Here is a 23,603-nt window from a genome sequence, read left to right as displayed (position 1 = left end):
CGTCACATCGAATCTTGTGGCATATGCATGAAACATTAAATATAGACGAAAATAAAAACTAATTACACAGTTTAACTGTAAATCACGAGACGAATCTTTTCATCCTATTTAGTCTATGATTGGATAATATTTATCACAAACAAACGAAATTGCTACAGTACCGAAAACTTTTCACTTTTCGCAACTAAACAAGACCGTAGCATGCCCATTTGCATTTGGCCAGTCGTCTCACCTACCTTCCCAGGGAATGGCTCAAACTTTTTTCTTGAGCAAGGAATGGCTGAAACTTGACGTGCAAATAAAGAGACCATGCTGCACCGCAAGTCTGAACCTATTGCTGCTGCAAAGTACTCAACAAGCACAGTGCTTGTCTGTTCACTAGCCAGTAGATTTGGAATAAATCAACATGTGGCCTTGATCAAGTTTGAAGGCGAAACAAGAAAAAGAACTTGAATATTATTATTTCTATGGTTAGGTTCATTATTCAATATGCGATAGTTCAATTTTCAACCCTAAACTATGAAATGGCATCGTATCACTCAACATCGTCCAAATGTCGGAACCGGACAAATTTAGTTATTTGACTAGTTTTAATAAAAACACTTTTCTATTTCTAAAAATAAAAGGTTCAAATTACTACGTCCAAATATCTCTTATATCTAGATAACCCTCAAAACTACATTCGATTTAGTTTACTCCCTTAACTATTTTGGTTAGTCCAATTTACCTCTTAATATCTCTATGTTGGTGCTTTATTTGTAGTTATTTTGATCTTGTTTGTTTATTATCCAAATAACTCCAAACAGAAGACTAATATATAGATAGCATTTTTAAAAAGTTGATACTAGTTTCATATTTTTTATAGTATTAAATAAATCAGTTATGAATTAATACCGATTTTGATTGTTTTTAAAAATAGAATTCCATCTTTGAAACCAGTCCAAATTTGATATTTGGAACGAGTCCTAACTGATTTCGTAGTTTGACCTTAAAAGTCGACGAACATGCAAGTTGAAGATTGAAAAATCAATTTTTTAGAAAATAGTAATCCTAATTGGCATGTATATAGACTTTCACAATTTTTAATTGCTATACAAAGGATTTGCTAGAAAATATGATAATGTTAAGCATGAGAAACATACTCAGAAGAAAAAAGATGCAACTTGACAATTACAATTGTGAGATATGCATCACAGGTACTGAAGAGTCCACTAAACACCTTTTTCTTCACTGTCCCTTTGCTCAGGACTGTTGGGGCATGTTTGATTTGGAAACGGTCCCATGGAGGAATAATTGAAAACTTTAATGCGTTTAAAACTCAATTGCGCTCTCAGTTTTCCATGGAAGCTATCATACTTATCTGTTGGGTCATTTGGACTGCCAGGAATGAACTCATTTTCAAAGCGAATCAATGGGGTTTGACAAATTTTGCAAACAACATTTTTTCAAGGAGGCCAAACTCGTGGGACTCAGAGTAAAGGAGGGGCTCTCCTTTCTTTTTGATCAATGGTTGCAAAGCTTAGAATAGACTTGTTTCTTAGTTTTTGTTTTATTTTCTTTGTCTCTTTTTTTTTTGTCTCTTGATTTACTCGCTTTTGGAGCCTCCCTAGTTTGTAATCTTTTGTACTCTGTACCTTTTTTCACTCAATTTAATTTCTGTATAGTAGGGGCTGCGGCCCCTCCAGTTCTTTCAAAAAAAAGCTTGATCTTCATATTGTTCTGTGTTTGTTTTTGCTCTCCCAAGAATTGAGCTGCGTTTATGTAGCCACAGTCGCCAAGCGTCGGTTCACCCACCACACAAAATCAGCTGCGCTTCGTTCACCCATTGTGTGATTTTGTCCATCATTCGCAAACACCATGTAGTATATAGGTCAATCAAGAATCAGATTTTAACTCGAAACAAACACGCTGTAGTTGCAACTCCAATCCTAGTTGATTGTATCTCCTATCGTATAGAGGATGACTGGATTAGTATATCAAAGTGCGAGCTCATGGTTTTCTTGGTAAATTTGTTTGGATATTTTCGGTAATATCCGAACACCTATACGGGATCGATCTGCCCATGACGCACGCTGCATGTGGCAATGCAAACAACCAACGGCCCATGCACTGTTCACGAAAAGACCCTCGCGGTAAGCAGCGGTCCAGGATGTATATGCATGGCGAAGCACAAGCTGCTGCGACCAGATAATCCAATCTCCTCCGCTCATATATCATGCATCTCCTCCCCCCGCAAAACACGCGACGCGATGCGATGCAGGGGAGCATGGAGAAAAAAAAAAAAAGGATTCGGAGAGAGTCGTATTAGCTAGGGGGATATATGTGTCAATGGCCGGATCGGAGGGAAAAGCTAAGGGACCGTCCACGACAGGCCCATGCATGCACTGCACGCCGACGCCGGCGGCAGGCATGGCGAGGCCTCGGCAGGCGCAGGAAGGGAACAAAGGAGGCAGTCACCGCCATGTCGCTGCTTTCGTAACCCAACCAAGATGCATGCAACCGCGCGCAGGCTGCATGCGATAAATAATAACATTGGGCGTATATAGAGTCGTAGCTCTAGATCATAATAGGACTAGATGTAGGCTAAGCTATAGGGCGCCCAGGTCTCGTGCAAAGGTCGCCGGGTCAGAAGCCCGTCTCAGAGCGCATGATCTGAATCATCTGACTAGATGGTGGCCTGCCGCATGTATGCGTGCGTGCCAGGTTCGGTGACCACCACCGGCGGCTCCGACTCTAGTGCCTTGGCTTCATCCACCAACTGTCCTCGCCCGCCCGTCAGATCCGTGCGCTGGGAATCCGCGTGCCACCGCATGCATGGGCGCGCTTACGCTTCACCTGCTCGTCGAATCGGCGGTCAGTTTGGAGGCTGCAAATTAAACCTGATGCGACGTCGCCGCGTCGGGTTTGATGCAGAACTCGTGCGCCTGCTCGATCTGCCGCCGCAGTGTGGGCCGCCCGGCTGGCTGACCGCCATGGCTAGCTGGGGACGCACGCGTGCGATGCGAGAGAGCGCATGCACGCTCTCTGTGCCTCCCACATTGTCCCACACCGCGCGCGGCTGTTTGATGGATGGACGGACGGACGGCGGGAATCTTCCGGTCCGAACGTTCGGACCGGAGACCCCGTCCGATGGTTCCCGCGCGCGTGAGGTTGACAGGTACGTATGTTTTCTTTTTTATTTCTTTCTTTTTTATTTTTTCTTTCTTTTTTTCTTTCTTCTTTTTTTTTCTTTCTTTTTATGTTTCTTTTTTTTCCCTCCCGATCGTTGCTGTTAGTTTTCTTCTCTTTTATTCTTTCTTTTTTCTTTTTATTTTTCTTGCTATATTTTTTTCTTTAATTTCTTTTTCTTTTTCTTTTTTCATTTTATATTCCGTTTGGTTCTTTTTTATCTTTTTTGTGCTTTATTTTTATTTTCTTTTTTTGTTTTATAGTATTCTTTGTTTTGTATCTTTATCTTTTTTTTATTCTTATTATTTTTCTGTGATGTTTACGTGCTGATTTTCTATTTTTTATTTTTTCTTTTGATTTTGTTTTTTCTTTTAATTTTTAATTATGTTTTCTTTTATTCATGTTTTATTTTTTAATCTTTCTTTGTTTCTTTTCTTTAATTTTTTTCCTTTTTCTTTTTTTATTTTATATTCCATTTGATTCTTTTTCTATCTTTTTGTGCTTTATTTTTATTTTCATTTTTTGTTTTATATTATCCTTTGTTTTGTATATTTTATCTTTTTCTTATTATTATTATTTTCTTTGATGTTCACGTGCTGATGTTCTATTTTTTATTTTTTTCTTTTGATTTTGTTTTTTCTTTTAATTTTTAATTATGTTTTCTTTTATTCATGTTTTATTTCTTAATTTTTTTTGTTATTAATCTTTTTTTTAATTATATGTGATGTTCTATAATACATTAAGTGTTCTTTTGTGGTTAATTCAACGATGTTTACTTAGTATACATACAATGTTCTATAATGTGTTGAGTGATGTTCTATTGTGAATTTAGTGATGTTCGCTTAGTACACATGTGGTGTTCTATGATATATCTAGTGATGTTCACGTAATATATATACGATGTTCCATAATGTATTTAATAGTGTTCTATAGTGTATTTAGTGATGTTCAGTTTAGTACACATGTGATGTTTTATAGTTTATTTTTAGGATGTTTTAAAACTATCCATATGATGTTCTTTTAAAATTTTCTCTATTACATGTTTTTTCCTTATGCTTTGCTCTAGATTTTATTTTTTTGTTTACATAATGTATTTATTTATTTATTTTAAATATTATAATATCAGTTTCATGAATCTAAACTAGAACACTATTTTTTAAACTGAGAACATTTTTTTACGAAGATAGAACATTTATTTTATAAACCTAGAACATTGTCTATCATAAAGAAAAATGTTATATCTTTATAAGATAAGTGTTTATTAATAAAATTTTATCTAAATATATCCATGTAAGATCTTGTTTTGAAGGATTTATTATAAGAAACACTATAGTGTAATCGGATTTTGATTTAGATATTTAGTTTAGAAGCTATGACTTTTTAAATTTTGTTGATGAAAGTGGAGAATATATGGATGAAGTGGGCCCTGTAGAATGGACAGCTTCTGCTATACAACTGCTGGACGCGGGAAAATTTTGGGCGGGAGTGCGCCGGACGCGGGATTCCGTCCGAACGGCCGGACCGCACGCGCCCGGGCGCGCACGCGGCAAGACGCGCGCAACACTCTGTGCATGTTCTCGTTGACGGTGGACGCACCACACCGAGAACGCCTGGGCGATCGAGGCCAGAGGAACACGAACAGCATTGGCGCACGCGCATTGCCACGTGCTCGGCGGACACACAACACGGCGCGGCGGACGCCTTCTTCGTGCCCATGTACTGCCGCTGCGACGTACGGCTGCGTGCGCCGTGCGCGGACAGCAGATCGGCGCCGGCGTCGAGGAACCTCGCGCTCCACGGCACGTACGCTAGTATGTGATCTGTGTAGCAGCTGCGGCCGCTAGCTAGCCCATCGATCGTCCGGCCACCTCCCGGTTTCTTGACGCTGCCGCACGTACGTCCTTGCTCCATCATCGAGGTGCTGGACTAGTCAGCGCTAGGGACGTAGGACAGCGAGCTTACTACGGTAGTGGCGACGACGACGACCCACCGTGCTGCCCTGCACAACATCGGCCACCGGCAAGGACGTCGGCCTATCCTCGCACAGGTCGTCGACAAAGGACGCCGTCGCCACCATGCACGGCAGCACGTCACATACACGAGAGACACGGCGGATCGAGGAATTTACAAGACTAACAGGGAATTATATGTTTTCAGAAATAGCTGGAGTAAACTAATAAAGCTTTAAGTTGATATAAGATACTTAAATCCTGATATGGCTATTCCATAGTTTAAGGAGTCTGTCTATCTCGGATAAGTGTTTGTGAGGAAGGGAGCACCCAATTGTTTTTTGTACTAGTCTTCTTCAATTCCTCCTCTGGCTGCCCGTCAGCCACCGCCCCCACCATTGGTATTGTTGATCTTTTTTCCTTGGCACAAACCATGGGATAGAGAGGAATGCGCGTTGTTTACCATTCTTCTAGTTAAGAACATATAGCATTGGCCTTGTACAAAATTAATTTCTAGTCAAGATTAGTTGTGTTAAACCGGACCTTTTCCTCATTAGCAGCAACGAGCACAAGTGCTGCTAGTACTTCACGGGACTCCAGATTTAGAATGAGACACATTAATTATGATTTAACTTTCATTTAAGATTAATCCAATTGAAGATAGGCTATAGAAGGATAGGAAATTAGGGCAGTTCCAATGGGTTATTAATGGTAGTTTCTATCTCTAATAAATATCATGCCAACTAAGCAAAAATCTGACGTGGCATTCCAATTAATGAAGAAAGAGAAGAATATTTGAGAAAACCGTTTCCTCAGAGAGAAACGGCGTCGACGCTCGCAACGATGCAGGAAGAAATCGTCGTTTTCACGTTGGGGAGAAACGAGTAGTTTCTTCGTACTCGGTACCGCGCCCAAGTCATGCACGCGCATGTCGCACTCACCGCCCACGAAGGGTGGTCCGCCGCGCAGGACGCACCAACGCCCAGGCTGCTCTCCGGCCGCGAAGGGCATGCCGCTGCCCAGGGCCCAGGCTGCTCTCGTCAGCCGCCGCACAGGCCACGCTTGCGCTAGGCTGCGCTCACGGGCCGCACGAAGCTCCTCGTGCCTCCGCCAGGCTGTGCTCGTGGCCGCTGCGCGCTCGCCGGTGCCATCCGCCTAGGCTGCGCTCGCCGGCCACAGTGCGCAGGCCATCCTCCTCGTGCTCGCTCTTTGTGCCGCTGTGCGCGTGCGCTCTCTTGCTGACCGCCAGTGTGCTCGCTAGCACGCCGCGTGCGCTCGCCCGTGCGGTCTCCGCTTAGGCCATAGCCGCTGCGTGTGTTCTGCGTTCGTGAGTTTGGAAGAGAAACAGAACAAGAGGAGAGAGAGAGAGAGGAAGGAATGAGAGAGAGAAAGAGAGGAATGGATAAGAGAGAGAAAAAAGTCTAATATTTATTAGACGAAGACTCTATCATTGTGTGAGTCAGTTTCTATAAATAATTTTTGCTGACGTGGTATTTTTGGATATCGTGTATAGTTTCTACCATATTGACTGCCCTTAGGGAGAAGAGAAAAACCTTGGACTTCTACTACAAACACAAAAGCAGGCTTTTATGACGCTCTTGTACATATTTAGTCCTGGGCCGGGGCTAAGGGCCCATCTAATTGAGACGTTGGATTGACGCTGCGCGAATCTCGACGAACTGCCAGTTCCCCGTCCTCATCCAGCGGAAGGCAGCTGTGCCAGCTCAACTGCTCGAACCAGCAGGCGTGGGAATCTGGGCAGCGGAGCGGAGAAGAGGAGGCAGGCAGCGGTCTCGGCCATGGCGAGCTCTTCCGACCCCGACAAGCTCATGAGCAAAGCCGACAAACTGTGAGCCCTACACTTCTCTTGTGCCGCCTGCAGTTTCCTTCGAGTTCTCTTGCTTCGTTTGACCCGCGAGCGACCCCGATTGCTGTGACGCGTGTGTTCTTCCCTTTTAGAATGGAGATTTCATTTCGTTTAGGTCCACAAATCGAGCTGTCTGGGCATGTAGTGAATCGAATTAGATCCCACCAATTTGTAATTCTTAGCCCGATCGGGTCGAGCTTTCGTGTGGATGTATCTTGAGCGATCAGGGCATTCCTAGATCTAGTCTTGCTGTCAGATGAAGTTTCAAACTTCGTCCAAAGGCATAGCGTTGGTTTCGGGATCCTGCATACGAACTGATCTCAATTGATTGGTAGAGTAAGCTTCAACCTTCGAGTAGTAGTTATGTAGGCTTGAAGTAGTTCCCCTACAGCACTACCTATTTCCGGGTTCACTTTAAGAGGGGTTATAAGCTCCCCTAGTAACTTAGTTTTATGCTAATTTGGTCGAATTGTGCTCAGGGACATTCCAAATCTGCACGAAAAGGCAATAAGATGGCAATTTCGTTTAGATCCAAAATGCGGGGGGAATTCCTGATGTTGCACTCCCCTAGATGACTAGATCATATTGCATTACCTTTCGATTGACACCTCTGCAGACATGGGTGAATATGTACCGTTCCTTGTGCTAGACTATGCCACTTCAGCAATGGCTATGCGATGTAGCTTCAAGGCCATGTAACTGCATTGCTTTGGAGTATATGCTGTGCCGAATCAATCTTATCTAGATTTTAGCTTGGACCAGTCTACACTTTATTCAAATGGTACATGACATGACAAACAAAAGCACCTTGTGTCCTTGTCTTGTATAAAGTTGACCTCTCACTGGTCATTGCCTCTACAAGATTTATTAGTTCATTCAAAACGGATACCTTGATGTACACTGCTTGAAGAGGCAAACTGTACAGGGGGGAGTAATGGAGCTGCTTTTCAATAAGTTCAGAGTTTATTTGGTTTCCTTATTGACAATATGTCAGTATGGTCTTATCTTTAGCATTGAAAAATTCTTTTCTTATAGTATGTGATTGACTGCTGCATAGTAAGTCTGCTGATTTTCCTGCTTTTACTTCTATTACTTTTATCAATGTGGCACCTAAAAAGTTCTGTTCCAGCAACCTATAATTGTATATGTAAAGCATGTTCTCTCAAAATTTCTTGAACATACCTGTTTTTACAGAACAAAATTAAGTTTTACAAGGTGGAATGCTGATTGGAAAAGCGCTACTTCCTTGTATGAGCAAGCTGGTAGGTGATTTTTACCATCCTTCTTATTTTTCCTGATAGCAATTCGTTCACTGGGGAGTATATAAGTGAAGTTCATTTCTTCTTTAAGCAATTGCTTATAGGTTCAGAAAGGACAATGAGAAAGCAAAAGATGCGTTTGAGAAGGCCTCAAAAGGACAGGAAATGATCTCCTCGTATCCTTCAGAAATTTCTGTGCAGTTTTGGTATTTTCATTTTTCATATCAATATACAATTACCTAGTGTACCCTTAGCTAATGTCATAGACCATGGGATGCTGCTAAGCATATGGAATCTGCTGCTGCTTTAGCAAAGGATCTTGGACGCTGGAATGAAGTATCTGATTTCTATCACAGAGCTTCAGAATTATACCGTGAATGTGGAAGGTCACAACCTGCATCCGATGCTCTAGCAAAGGGTGCCAGGTAAATTTGAATGACACCTCCTACAATTGTGACATTATGGATGCTCATGTTCTAAACATAATATTATGAAACCAGTGCATTGGAGGAGAAATCTCCAGAAGAAGCTATTAAAATGTATGATGAGGCTTGTTCAGTTCTAGAAGAAGATGGGAAGGAACAGATGGCTTTTGACTTGTATCGTGCTGCAGCAGCTTTGTACATCAAGATGGAGAAGTAAGATCACCTTGATGCTTGCTTATATTAATTTCGATCTATAGCCTCACCTTTGCATCTCTATGCTATCTCATTCATGATTTCCTTGGAACATTTTGATGTTCATTCTTCATCGTTCTTACATGTGAAGTAAGTGACACCTTCAATGTTTTGAATATACATTAAGGGCCTAAAGTGACACCTTGAATTGTTTTCTGAACCTAACGCCTAGGAACTCTTGTATACTGATAGGTTATCACTTAGCATTGCAAGTAACTTTTGACATGACCGTATTACAATTCACCCCCATCTTTGTCCATTGGACAGGTATTCAGATGCCGCTGCCTTCTTTTTAAGACTTGGTTCATCTGCTGATAAGTGCAATGCCATCAATAGCCAATGCAAGGTATCTTTTTTTTTTCCTAACTGATAACTGAAATGTTCTTACATAATTATTCAGAAACTCCATGTGTATTATTGAATTGAGATCTTTACAAATTAGCACATTATATGTATCTTGCAGCTTTATCTGTGATCATGTCTTGAAAACAAAACTTGCTTAGTCATGAATGTCTTGAACACAAAACTTGTCTGATTCAAAATTTGTTTCTGGCATTCAGGCTTATCTGAGTGCGATCATCGTCTATCTTTATGCACATGACTTTCAGCAAGCTCAGAAATGCTACAATGACTGCTCAGAGTAAGTTGTACATTGGTGAAATTTTATATAATTATATTTGTGCCATGTGCTATTTTCCCCCCATCAAACCATGAAGCATAAACGGAAACTTTTCATTGTCATTTGACAGGGTTCAAGCCTTCCTCAATAGTGACCAGAATCGATGCGCAACAAAACTATTGTCTGCTTATGAGGAAGGTGATGCGGAAGAAATCAAACGCATTGCTCAATCAAGTGCCTTCAATCACCTTGACCATGTGGTAATTCTTTTCATTTCCTCTATAAAAAGCAATGCATGCTGAATTGTATCAGCAATGGTATAGTGTCTAAATGGATCAGAAGTTGCCATCTGGTGTTGCATCTCCATAAAATGGCGAACAAGGAGTTAGGAATATCATTTGTAGAACTGTTCTTTCTAATCTCCATATACACAAGGAGCCTTGAATCTATTGGGAAGTCATGCTGCATTGTGTAGTGATCTGCACAAATGGTGTATCTTCTGTTTGTGATGTTCACCGATTTCAGCAGTGATGTGCATGGAGCCTTCATTATTCATACAACCAATATTATGAGAGAAGAAACCCTTATTAACTGTATTTCCGTTTAGCACTTCTGCACTTGTCTTACTGCCGCATCATCAATCATCCCATATATTCTCTAGTCAAGAACAGTTTTCATTCATTCTGATGTGTTTGCCTGCCTGATTGTATTTCTATACTACTTGGTTGGTGCCTGTCTAGGCTTGGGATTTGTGGTGATAGTTGGTTCTGTACATTAATGCAGGTAATTAGGCTTGCACGGAAGCTACCGACAGGTGATCTGCAGGCCATTAAGAAAGCTGATGATGGCGAGGAATCCTTGGACGAGGATGACCTAACTTAAAACAATCTCCCGAGCCAAAAGACGCAGAGAGCAAACGAGCGAGGGGACACTCATAGTTTGCCATCGGTGAGCGGGAATGGGAACAGTTGTAAAAAGAAGTTATGCGAGTTATATACAAACTTGTGGGCAGCATTCCCGCATCTATATCTATAACATGGAATTTGTAGGGCTCAATCTGCTGTATCTGTAGTGGTTGTTTGGTGTTACTGAGACTTTTTCATTGATATGTGTATGGTGCCCTGTGCTATATGATTCTTGCAAATCCAGCATGATGTATAAAAATTGGACAAGCATATACATCTGTAGCTGTGCAGTGAGCTAGTGACTCAAGTGGCCCGTGCTTCCCTCGGAAGTAGGCCTGGACAATCAGTTAATTCGTTAAAATCGGATGTCAAAAATTTTGGTGGCGAAATGGTAACCGATTTCAGTTAATTAGACCATGTTTACTGTACCACATAAGCTAATTAGGATTCATAGATTCATCTCACTAATTAGCCACCGCTCATGTAATAAGGGGGTGTTTGGTTAGAGGGACTAAAGTTTAATAGGTACTTAGCATATTTGTAACTATAACATTTAATATCTAATTATGAACTAATTAGATTTGAAAAAGTCATCACACAAATTAAATTTTATAAATAGTCTATATTTAATAAGGACTAGAGTTTATAAGAGGAAATCAAATAGGGCCTAAGTTTTAAAATTAGTTTATGTTTGGTTGCTTTTAAATATTGTAATGTTTGTTTGACTGATAAATCATAACAGAAAGTAATGTTAACTAATTTGTGTAAAATACTGTTGAATGGTCGGCAGATTTCAATCGAACAGCCTCACGTTGGATCCAATCCTTACGATGCAGACGAGCCGTGCATAGTTATGACTGCTTACTGGTTTGTGGTTACAACGCAGGGCATAGCATCAATAGATGCGAACAGCAGACGTGGATTAATTAAGGTCCGTGTACATCAACGAAATGCTCTGGGACGACGCAAACTCTGATTATCTCAAAAGCACAAACTCTCTGACGCGCATTTTGTTACATCACCACACAAAACACAAAATGCAAGGTAGCTAGAAACCACGAAAGGTACATGACAAAGACATGAACTTGTTGGGCTCATGAGCAGGAGCCGCGCCCACGCTTAGCCTAGCCCGCGCACGGTCACGGAGACTTATCGGACTCGCGAGCCGGAGGGAGCCCAGGAACGACGGGCGGGAGCGGCACCGGCAGCGGCGGGATCAGCGGCAACCCCGTGGCCTTCTCCTCGCTGCCGTTGCTACTACCACCGTTGGCGGCACCGCCCGATGCCGCCGCACCGCTCGCTTTCAGCTCCCTGCCGTCGCAAGGGGCTAGCAGCAGCAGCAGCGATGCCACCAGCAGGAGAGCAACAGCAGACTGCAGAACCTTGGCCTTTTTTTTTTTTTGCCGTGTTTGCTGTCGATCGAGTACAGTGATAGTTATCGATGTTCACCGCGAGCTCGATCGCGCCTGTGCTCTGCATGTGCCCGCGCGTGGCAGATTTTATACCCTGGTTGTAGGCTTGATTGCAGGGATGGCCGGGGGAACGCGTGGAGCGCCGGGGTAGGGAACGGGTGCTCCCGTGTCTCTTTGGGCATTGGGGGTGTGGCGCGAACGCGGCGGTGCACGCGGCGCAGCGCGGGCGCCAAGAACGCCGAATCTGGCGCCTCACGGGCGGGAGCAGGTCACGGGACTCTCCGGCGGTGCACGCGTGCAGGTGCAGGCACATGAGACTGATCGGTGTCGTTCGGCCGAGGCGACGTGCGTGGCCGCGTATGGCGTGCAGCCGGACGCTACAGCGGCCGGAAAGTCCGTGTCCCGCCGGCACGTCACGCCCGCCTTCAGTGCTGCGCGTTCACGTTCGCGTTCGCGGCCGCTTACACTTACACCGTATCGCCGCCGGATGCAGAACGATCGAGCGAGGCAATGCATGGCGGCGTTCGGCCGTGCCCGTGGCGCACCGTTCCACCGGTGACCGGCCGGAGCTCGCCGTCAGCACGTTTACGAGCGCAGTCTGGCTGCCTGGCTCGAGCGAAATGTGGGCATCCGTGCTTGTAGTAGAGCGGTTCCTTTTTCACTGAAAGAAACAAACCGGATGATGTACACGGTACAGATGACAGTGACAAGTGCTGCGTGCTGGACCAGCTCCATACGAAAATCATTCGGAAAATGCAAAATTGGTTTACGCACATACTTGGCCCTATCATGGCATGCTTGCATTTTAACCATATCGATCCAATCGTTTCCATTTTCTCACATCGTGGTCGCGGTAGCATCTACTATTTTCTTTCTTCGCTCGATGTCTCCTAAGCTAAAACATGTGTACGAAGCAGTCCCTGCCACATCAAATATTGCGGAACATGCATGTATGGAGCATTAAATATAGATAAAAAATAATTAATTGCATAATTTGTCTATAATTTACGAGATAAATCTTTTGAGTCTAATTAGTCCATGATTAGACAATATTTGTCAAATATAAACAAAAATACTATAATGTCCATTTGCAAAAATTTTTGGAACTAAACAAGGCCTTAGATGGCGAACACCAATGTTCAAAGGCACTGCCGGAGCACAATGTTTTTTTTGTGGTGACCATGCGATGACACGTTTTTCATTAAACAGGAGTAAAAAGTTTAAAAGTATGCGAACATGAAGCATAATAGTCATGTACGCCTACCTTATAGACATGATAATTTGAGCCATAATCATGATAAAAATTTGATTCTACTCACAGTATTCTATATTTTCAATGGGTGTATGCGTACCCATAAGAATACATATACTCCCTCCGTCCCACAAATAAACGCAATTCTAGCAATGAATCTGGACATTATGTATGTCCAGATTCATTGCTAGAATTGCGTTTATTTGTGAGATGGAGGGAGTATAGCTTTGCCACTAGCCTTGTTTCTGTGATGATTAGTTGAATATATGGTGCTTCCAACCATGATATAATATACACAAAATGCTTAGTCCAAAACCGACCTTAGCTCAGTTGGTAGAGCGGAGGACTGTAGTATTCGCAGTTAAATCCTTAGGTCGCTGGTTCGAATCCGGCAGGTCGGATATTTTGTTTTGTTTTTCATCTCATCACACTTCTCACTGCTCAGTCAGATTTGGCGGCTTATGGATATTTTTTTTTTCATCTCATCACACTTCTCGGCTGCTCACTGCTAGTCAGATTTGGCGGCTTATGGCACCGTCATGAGCAGCTCGACCCTCTTCACTTGAAATTATCATACTAGCTAGCTTATGTCATAGTTCGCGGAATTTTTTTTAGGTTCGACTAATGTCACACTTTTATTTGTATTTGACAATTATTATTCAACTATAGACTAACTATGCTCAAAAAATTTATTTCACAAATTACAATAAACTATATAATTAATTATTTTTAATTTATATTTAATGTTTTATATATACGCCCAAAAATTCAATATAATAACTTAATTTTTGGAAAACAAGGCAAGGTCTGACCAGCGCGAAGGAGACCGACCCCCGAGGCTTTGGACAGGTAAGGGTCAGCAGCACCTTCTTCTGCTTGCTCCAATCTACTGCCTCTACCCTCCATACTCTAAGGCCTTGTTCAGTTCGCAAAATTAGGTTTTTGGCACTGTTAGTATTTTTATTTTTATTTGACAAATATTATTCAATCTTGGAGTAACTAGGCTTAGAAGATTCGTCTCGTGATTTACATATAAATTGTACAATTAATTTTGTTTTTATGTATATTTAATACATCATGCATATGCCGCAAGATTCGATATGACGAGAAATCTTGAAAATTTTTAGAAACTAAACACGGCCTAAAGTCTAAACTCCACATCACAGGTGAGCTCGCCATTGGCTTCTCTCCCAAGCAACAGCAGAAGGAAGAGGACTGCCACCATAAGCCCTCGAGTTCGCATCAACACAGATCGCCACAATGGGCTACATCAGCCGCAATAGAAGCTTGTCCCGAGAGACAGAGCAAAAGCACCGACCATCGGCTGCACAACCGATGTTGCATCGCAGACTGAATGGAGTGGGTACGAACTCCTCATCCCCTTGGCCGATTCCGCGTCCGAGCTCGACAATACCAACCAGTCACCATGCGAGAAACCGGAGCTTATTTGCACCTCCGCCGCTGCGAATCCATCCCAACATCACTGCTGGCAAGCAAGAACAAAATCCCACAAAAGGTGGCGCATCACAGCACAGCTTGCAAAGTAGGAGTAGGACGCTGGGCGGTCGGCGGGCCTTCATGTCAGTTTGGGCCGGGCCCGAGCGTTCGCCGTGCGGGGCCGACGCGATCACAAGAGAGTTCGGTTTCGAGAAAGTAGGGATGGGCCAACTGCATCCTAACAAATTTTCAATTTCAGAGCCCTTGTGCCGTCCGTGTGCACCTGGATCGGCTCCACAAATTCCAGTCCTTCTTTTTTTTCTCGGCACTGCACTGCACTGCTCTCCTCCCCGAGAGAAGCTGCTCAAAGAAATCCAAGCGAGAAGGGAGATGGCGGAGGCGGTAGCGGTGGCGGTGGCGGTGGCGTACGAGGCGCAGCGGCAGAGGCAGGTAGAGGCGAACAAGCGGAAGCTGGACGAGCTGCAGCTCCACCGCCTCTCCGCCGCCGTCAGAGAGGCCGCCGCCGCTGCCAAACCCTCGCCGGTGTGTCCCGGTTTCATTCTTGACTGACCGCAGACCGCTGCTTCTTGTGTCGCTCCATGCCTTCTTTTCTGTGTCATTCTCTGGGTATACATACTTTATCCAAATCGGCTTTTTTTTTTTCTGCAGGCCAAGAAGTGGAAGGCGCGGGTGCCGCGGGACGGTGCCGCCGCCGGCGTGGAGCCGCTACGGCGGTCCGGCCGACTCGCCGACCTCCCCGAGAAGCCCGTGTACTACCAGGTCAGTGTGAACTTGTGTCGCTCGAGGCCTTCTTTTCTCTGGCTAACCCTTTCTTTATTCAATCGGCATTTCTGCAGGTCAGGGTCAAGAAGCTGCTCAAGTATAATGCAAGGGTGCCGCTGGACGCTGCCGAGAGGAGCTACGCCATCTCTAAGGCTGAGGAGCTGGTGCAAGATCTGGGCTCCAGCTTCCCCATCTTCATCCAGCCCATGATACAGTCCCATGTCACCAGAGGCTTCTGGCTGGTAAATTAGAGGAAGCTTCAGTTCGGCACCGTCCTGTTGTTTTCGATTATTAATTCATCCCCCATCGTGCTAAATTCTTGTTTGGTTGGCGTGTGAAATCGCAGGGCCTCCCGACGTATTTCTGCCGGAAGCACCTGCCCAAGAGTGATGAGACGATCACCCTGGTGGTGGATGAGGAGGGTGACGAGTCAGACACGCTCTACCTCGCAAAGAAGGCTGGCCTCAGCACTGGATGGAAAGAGTTCGCCATCGAGCACAAGCTGCATGATGGAGATTGCTTGGTCTTCCAACTCATTGAGCAGACAAAGTTCAAGGTGATTGAGATCTATTTTGCATAGCAACAACATGTCTGAATCGTCAGTGGAACTTGCATGGTGGTTGAGTGTTGCCGGGAACTGAATAAGAATAACCCAAATTTATGGAATCACAGGTTCTTTTCTTTAGAAAGAAATAAAAATCTGTCTTGTTCCAAACTTGACCTTTGTACAAATTTACTTCAATTGTTTCCAGTTATCAGATTCAGATGTTATCATGGCCTCTTATCTGTCATGTTCCAGTACCATCTGTTTTTCTTAAGGACTAACTACGCGAAATCTATGATTGATTGTAATAATGCTGACCAAGCAATTTCTCTTGTGCAAGTGGTGCAGGTCTACATAATTCGAGCAACTTCCTACTTTGAAAGTGAGCACTGATGAAACTAGTAGCTTCTAATATGGTGATTGGAGCAGGTAAAATTTGACCTTCATTGTTTGAAATGGTTGAATCAGAGTTTCATACTTCTGCTTTTTTTGGGTAAATTCTCCCATTTCCACATTGTATTTGAACTTTCAGCTTTTGATCAACAAACTTCAATGTTTATAATCTCACTTCCATTAATTTTGAAAATACAAGGACCTATGCTGCTTTAGTGAGGTTATCTTGATCTCACATCGCAAAGCCAACATATTTTGGGTGGATGGCTTCCATTTGTCCAACTTATTTGATCAATGTCTAATAGGCATGCAATCAATGCATGAACTGAGAAAGTACTAGATGGTCTGATGACTCTTTCAACCGATGATATTTTTTTATTGTACCGTTGCCTTTTCCTTTCCAGATACATTTCATTGGTACTTGAACTCTGTGCTCCACCTTCCTCTTGTTTTTTTTTTTTTTTTTTTTTTTTTTTTTTTTTTTTTTTGCGGAGATTCCTCTTGTAGGTTTGTAGTGGTTGTTTACACAATTTCATTTCTGTACCTTTTTGGGGGGTAAAATATTACATTTTCTGTATGTTTTGCAAGATAATTGTTTGCTTAGTATTTGTCGGAAAGCATATTGCCTTAGCTGTTGTTGGAAGCGCAAATAGCTTGGCACATTGTCTTCTTATTCTTAATTTGACATGTCCACAGTTTGAACCAAAGAGATGTGTGTTTCTAAAACTTACTGTACTTCCATCGCAAGTGACTCTCCTTGTTTGACTTCTTATTGTTTTGGATAAATTAGTGAATGTTACACAATTTTCAGGATGATGAATGTCTGTCCTGATGTTAACATGTTTCCTTGTTCCTTCACTCAGTTACGGAGGCCGGAGCGTAGGACAAGCTCGCATCTGGAAATTGCTAGGTGTAACCTTTTTGGGTGGCAGAAAGTTAGTTGTGTTTACCTGACCTAGTAGTATCTACCAGCTGCTAATTTGTGTACTTCTTGGGCTTACCAATTGAACGGTTCAATCTGCACTATGCAAGGGGATGTTGATGGCTTTATGGTGCTAGTATACAGTAATACAGACACTATGTATCGACCAGCTGGCAGCTGCTATTTCTCGTTGTCAGGAACTTAGTTTGTTGCAGATACACAAAAGAGAAGCAATCTCATGTTGAATTCTTTAGAGTTTAATTAACTAAATTTATATAACAAAAATTATTAATAAAACACAAAATAAGATATTTATAAAAAATTATGAATAACCAATAACATTTATTTTACAAATCACAGTACAAATACAAACACTTACATATATACACATCATAAGTATAAATGTGATTAAATATAAAATGCTTTCATCTAGATCTAGTATTATGCTTTCATCAAAAGTGAAATCTGTACATCAATACTGGAAAATTAACTTTGGTACTTGCTCAATTAAATTGGAAAATTATGCAGACCATGTGCAGAAAACAAAGCCACAGGTGCATGATAATAAAATTTTGGAACATAACCACCTGAGTTGCTGAATGTTGCTTTTTAGGCAAAAGAAAAACCTAGTGCATTATACCGAGGCGAAGTTTATTTTTCAACATTAGCCATTGAGTTGGTATGCGGACTGAACTTGGGATGTTCACTCGTTTCATCATTTTCCTTTTTGATGTGTAGGCATGGAATTGCAGAAACACATGTGTAGTGTTGGCTGGCTCTATATACTTAGCCATGATGATAGCGCAGGAAGCAACAAAGGTTCATGTTGCAACTGCCACTGCCGTTGTTCAAATGTTAAACAAGATTAGGAGCTGCAAGTACTACTAGTTGGCGGTGTGTTTTGTTGGTAAAGATCTCGATGTTCGCTTGAGCTTATCTGCTGAATCTACCAGCCATTCAATAATATTTTTCTCTTATAATAAATCAGCAAACAGTATCTTTAGCCACAGGTTTTCAGAAAAAATGAACAGACTTGCAGGCCCTATGTCCCTTGTTAATCCTTAACTCATGGAGGCTTGATTTGATCTTCATTTCACTTGTTGAGTTAAATATGACACGTACAAACATTAGTACCTTCTGGAGACATTCTTTGCAGGTCACTGTCATTAGCCAGTAGGTTTTCTCAGAAATTGCGCTGCGAAGGATCTGTTCTGGAATTTGACAGCTTTCAGGTACTACTAGAAGATCCATCTGAGCTCTGTCACTGATGGTAATAGTACCCACATGATTCGCTGATTAAATACAAGAGAATATGGGCTTTGACTAGCCCTGTCAGCACTCGGCACAAGCTGGACAAGGACAAGAGAGTACGAAATCCCCTTTTTGGAAGGCTAACCAAGTTAGCAGCACCTGGTTTAGTTGTTTAACTGAAGTCTGCAAACCTGATGCCGATTATATTAAACACAAGCGAGTAACCATGTCCAAATAAACGCTCCGACTGTCGCGAACCTACGTGCGAATTGCGAAGTTGCTTCGACTTCAAGGACGGACAGTGACACACGGCGGCGACACGTAGGACGGCAGGAGGAGGAAAACATCGGCCGGACGGTGACTGGCCGATGAGCCTAGCGCGGCGCACGAGCGATGCGGACTTGCTGCTGCGCGTGACCTGACCGCCGGTAGCCGGAGGACCGGACCGCCACCAGCCGCAGGTCTGGGCCGTCTGGGTCGGCAGTCCGGTCTCGTCTCGGCTGGGCTTGGCTCGCCGGAAGCAGGCAATTGCGCCGCAGAAACCATGGGGGCAGACAGCTTTCTCTGTGAGAGTAGACTACAGTGCAAGTGAGCAAAGGGGAACCAGGGGACTATTGCTTTATTTAGTTCTATTTTTTTTGTTTTGGGCACGGTAGCACTTTTGTTCTTATTTGACAATTATTATCCAATCATAGACTAACTAGGCTCAAAAAATTCATCTCGCGACAAACTGTGCAATTAGTTTTTGTTTTTATCTATATCATGCATGTGCTGCAAGTTTCGATATGACGAAGAATCTTGAAAAATTTTAGTTTTTAGGATGAACTAAACAAGGCATATCTATTTTTTTGTCTATCGTATCAAATGTTTTGACACATACGTAGAACATTAAATATACATTAAAAAATAACTAATTATATAGTTTACATGTATTTTGTGAAACGAATCTTACTATAGTTATAAATATATAGCTTTGTTTAGTTCACTCAGAAAACCAAAAACTTTTCAAGATTCCCCGTCACATCGAATCTTGTGGCATATTCATGAAGCATTAAATATAGTCAATAATAATAATAATTACACAATTTGCTTGTAAATTGTGAGATAAATCTTTTAAGCCTAGTTAGTCCATAATTAAACGATATTTGTTACAAACAAACGAAAGTGTTATAGTGGCCAAATTTTTTTCATTTCCGCAACTGAACAAGGTTTTCGTGCACTAAAGGAGGCCTACGTCACCATGTACGGCATCCGCCTGGCCGAGCACGGATGGACGAACTGCAGTACAAAGGCCTTCCATGGAACTGAACTGCTGTGTGCTGTATTTCGCAGAAGCTACTGGCTGAATGGCTGATTTGCTTTTTAAGAATATATATGTAGTGTTGTTTTAGCCAATCAGTTTACACTGTCATATATGAGGAAGACCAGTTTCTGACGGAAGCCATGGCATGTGGCTCTCGTCGATGCCATCGGCATTTTTCAGGGAAAAAAAACCGAACCAGTTCTGCTAGTATGTTTCAACAGAAACGGGCACGTCAAACTAAACCAAGACCTGTTTAGATGCGAAAAGATTTTGGATTTCGCTACTGTAGTACTTTCGTTTGTTTGTGGCAAATATCGTCTAATTATGGACTAACTAAGATTAAAAGATTAGCCTCGTGATTTATAGATAAACTATACAATTAGTTTTTATTTTCGTCTATATTTAATGCTTCATGCATGTGTCGAAAGATTCGATGTGACGAAGAATTTTGAAATTTTTTTAGTTTTCGGGTTGAACTAAACAAGGCCCAACAACCTCGGCTACATAGAATGAAGGCTCAGCATGGCTACTTCCACATTATTTTGTTTTTTTTTAAACGGTAAAAGCTTTGCCAGTTTTTATTAGACGGAAGTACTTCCACATTAGGTGTTGTTTGGATGCTATCAGATTTATTTCAATACATGTGTGTTGGTGTGGATTAGGGTGAAATTTAGTTCAAGTTCACTCTAATCCACCTCAACACATGTGGATTGATGTGAATCCGACTACATCCAAACAAGATCTTATTGGTATACAAGTTACCAGCGTCTTATTAATATAAATGAAGAGCCAATTACATGTGAATTCTTCATGAGAAATAAATAACACGAGTGAGACTGACGTTACATCTCTTGGCTCCAGGCCATTTAATTTGTTTAGCTTCCAGCGGCTTTGCCGGCTTCGCTTTCTAAATGACGTTCAGAACAATTAATTAGCTTTCGTGAAACTATATTGAGAAAACAGTGTCATTTTCCAAAGAAAAAAATCATGCTAGGGAATTTAGGAAGGGAGGATCTTTAATCCTTAAATTCTAACCGACGTGGGTCATTTGGAAGCTAGTGTGTTTTTTATTGCAACCGGTCATATCGCCATGGCGATGGCCACGCATGGTCCATGTGCCCATCCATGCCCACCATCAGAGTTTCAGGGAAAAATCGAATCCTTCTCAATTATGTATAAAAAATCCTGCTTACAATTTCGCTTTACAAATAATAGCTCTACTGCGTACTACCTGTCTCCTTCTTCAGTTGCATCTCCTTTTCCTTCTGAAATATCCGAACAACTGGATTCAGCAACATACAATGGATGTTGCATTCCTAAGATGAGGCCTTGTTTAGTTCGCAAAAATTTTCAAGATTCCCCGTCACATCGAATCTCTAGTCGCATGCATGGAACATTAAAAATAGACAAAAATAAAAACTAATTGCACAGTTTACTTGTAATTTGTGAGATGAATCTTTTGAACCTAGTTACTTCGTGATTGGACAATGTTTGTCAAATAAAAACAAAAGTGCTACAGTTACCAAAAAGCAAAATTTTTGCAAACTAAACAAGGCCTGAGTATCCTAGAGAAATCTAAAAAATCAATAGGAGCAAGAACTTTTAAAAAAAGTATTCGCATGGAAACTATTAAAACTTCAGAAGCATGCAAGGACAATGGCTCAGTTTGTATTTTATTTTATTTCAGAACGAATGGACATGTAATCAAATTGAAATGACCATCTTTTTTAGATACATAGATTTTGGCCAATGAGACTACAGTCCATCTGATTCAGCGGCACTCCATAGGCCCTGGATTTGACTTTTCAGAGGAGCAAATTTCAAGATATGGTTAAAAAAATTCTTCATCTTCATTTCCCCATGGGAGCGAATTTTAAGATATGATTAAAAAAATCTCCTCATCTATCTCATGACCAAAGCACAGGGGCTTGGTTCTCAATAGGCAACGGTGCCCCTGTGTTAGGGTGGGGTTTGGGTTTAGGAGTTTTCTCAACCTGTGTGAGAAAGTCTTTTCTTTATCATAGCAATGCCGGAAGTGGTCTTATCCCCTATATTTTTGTGTGTGGCTTTTCTACATATATAGATTTTGTTACCTACTTATATATAAATTATGTCTACATAGATACTAAAATTAATGTATCTAGCAAAGACTGGAGGGAGTATACTACTGAAGTAAAACAAGTAAAATAAAATGAACTGAAGACGACTAACAGACTGCAGCAGTGTTATAATATTTGTAAATCTTCTTTTGTTGTCCGATCTGGCGCGCTTTCCTGCAACATTTGCACGTTCATCATCACTGTTGCCGGAAACCAAAAGTACTGTAGGTTCTACAATGATCCTTGAATGATTGTAACTTAGCAGGTTACACAGCAAAAACTGTAGATTAGTTTTATTGGGAACAATTATACATGAACAGAGTTCAGAGTATTCTTGTTTCCCCACTCATTCAAGAGATGCGTTCAGAGTTTCAATCACGGACCAGACAAGACAACCATCTATCAGGCAGTGAAATTGGACGTTGCATCGTATCATCCACATAAATGTATATGCTTTCAACTGTCCATAGAGAATTCAGCATTTGCTCGATTTCAATTTGCGCTGCATGAATCGACGCATTGCAAAATGTTATAGGAAAGGAAACGTCCGAGAAAGAATCTGCCGCATTCGTCGCATCAATCCGACAAGCAGAGTACATCTTCCCAGATACTTCTCAGTTCTCATTTGGGAAGTACAATTTCCGTGCTAATTCTATGAAACTGCATTCCCCGGCTGGCCGGCTGGTATATATATATATATATGCAGCCTTGCTCGAGTCTAAAGCTGCACCGCGCTTCTGCTGCTGGCAACCACCGCAAAGATCGCCGCCGTTGCGGAAAAGAAATCATCATCATCATCAGCAGCAGCAGGTGGAGTGCCCAGTACACCCACCGGCGTCAGCACTCCGCCGCGCCGACGCCCGCCGACGCTCCAGGACGTACGAGCGCATGGATCGCGCGAGGAACGGGCGCGAGCTACATGGGCGCGCCGACTTCGTCGGCACCGGGCTCGCCGCCGTGGCCACCGCCATGTCGTACCTCCTGCTCGTCGTCGTCGGCCGCAACGACCCCGGCGGCACGCCTCTGGACCCCTTCACCACGTGGCAAGTCATCCTGGCGCTTGGGCTCATGTCCGGCGGCCTGCTGCTTGTCATGTACGGCATGCGGGCGCCAGGCGCGCGGCCTCCGGTTCTCGTCCGCCGCGCCGCGGACGCCGCGGGCGCCTTACTGTGGTACGCAGCTGGACCTGAGAGGCTGCTGCCCCTGATGCTCCTGCTCGTGCTCTCGTATCTCGAGGCCTGGTTCGATTTCTTCTGACGACGACGACGCCCCCGACTTCCGAATTCAGAAAAAAACTGAGAACATACCTGTCGGTGAGTTCATCGAAACTACGGAACGCCCCCGCTATGTTTGACTTAGTGTCCATGCGTGTGTTTTTGGATTCATGGGTTGCTTAGATTGCTGGTATACTCTCCCTTTGGGCCTTTTTAGTGCTCCTACTACATGTTATACCAATTTAATTGACGGAATGGGCATGTGAATTGCGTGTGATTTCCCTATTTGGCCACTTTGCCTCGCCAGATCAGCATCATCGTGTGACATGTCAGTGTCACCAGGTCCTTGACTTGTTTAGGCAGTCTAAGATCTGATGCTGGTAGCCTATAAGGAGGCAAAGGTGAAGGAAGAATTAACTGGGATTATGCAAACCCAATTTACATGTCTATCTGTCCCAACTGTTGGTAAGCTTTATAGAAGGCATGAACCAACTAAAATAGAGGGGAGGAGGATCCATAAGTGGAACTTGTAGAGTGAGTTAATGAACA

At 42.7% G+C, this 23,603-nt stretch overlaps 2 protein-coding genes and 1 non-coding gene across 4 annotated transcripts; all 3 read left to right on the top strand.

Moving 5' to 3' along the window:
* LOC8074713 (gamma-soluble NSF attachment protein) lies at window positions 6,805-10,718 on the top strand. Its single transcript, XM_002448496.2, has 9 exons — window positions 6,805-6,966; window positions 8,179-8,246; window positions 8,335-8,419; window positions 8,510-8,668; window positions 8,744-8,881; window positions 9,188-9,266; window positions 9,481-9,560; window positions 9,670-9,799; window positions 10,323-10,718. Exons 1-9 carry the CDS (start codon window positions 6,917-6,919, stop codon window positions 10,419-10,421), a joined length of 888 nt encoding a protein of 295 aa, XP_002448541.1. The 5' UTR covers window positions 6,805-6,916; the 3' UTR covers window positions 10,422-10,718.
* On the top strand, window positions 13,424-13,509 carry TRNAY-GUA. The gene is given in 2 exon segments: window positions 13,424-13,460; window positions 13,474-13,509. It is a non-coding gene; the product is annotated as a tRNA-Tyr (tRNA).
* Window positions 14,834-17,436, top strand: LOC8066792 (B3 domain-containing protein Os06g0194400). 2 transcript variants are annotated; one of them, XR_002454049.1, is made up of 6 exons: window positions 14,834-15,088; window positions 15,215-15,325; window positions 15,403-15,570; window positions 15,675-15,884; window positions 16,213-16,301; window positions 17,129-17,436. XR_002454049.1 is itself a non-coding variant. In XM_002448495.2 (6 exons), the coding sequence occupies exons 1-5, from the start codon at window positions 14,936-14,938 to the stop codon at window positions 16,263-16,265; spliced, it is 687 nt and encodes a 228-aa protein (XP_002448540.1). In that variant the 5' UTR covers window positions 14,834-14,935; the 3' UTR covers window positions 16,266-16,301; window positions 17,129-17,436. The 2 variants fall into 2 exon arrangements, 1 of the variants encoding a protein (XP_002448540.1); XM_002448495.2 differs by having other exon boundaries at window positions 16,221-16,301.

Source organism: Sorghum bicolor, chromosome 6, assembly GCF_000003195.3.
Source record: "Sorghum bicolor cultivar BTx623 chromosome 6, Sorghum_bicolor_NCBIv3, whole genome shotgun sequence".
NCBI lineage: Eukaryota > Viridiplantae > Streptophyta > Magnoliopsida > Poales > Poaceae > Sorghum > Sorghum bicolor.
Note: the sequence above shows the minus strand (reverse complement) of the source record. Positions and strands in the feature narration are given on the sequence as shown.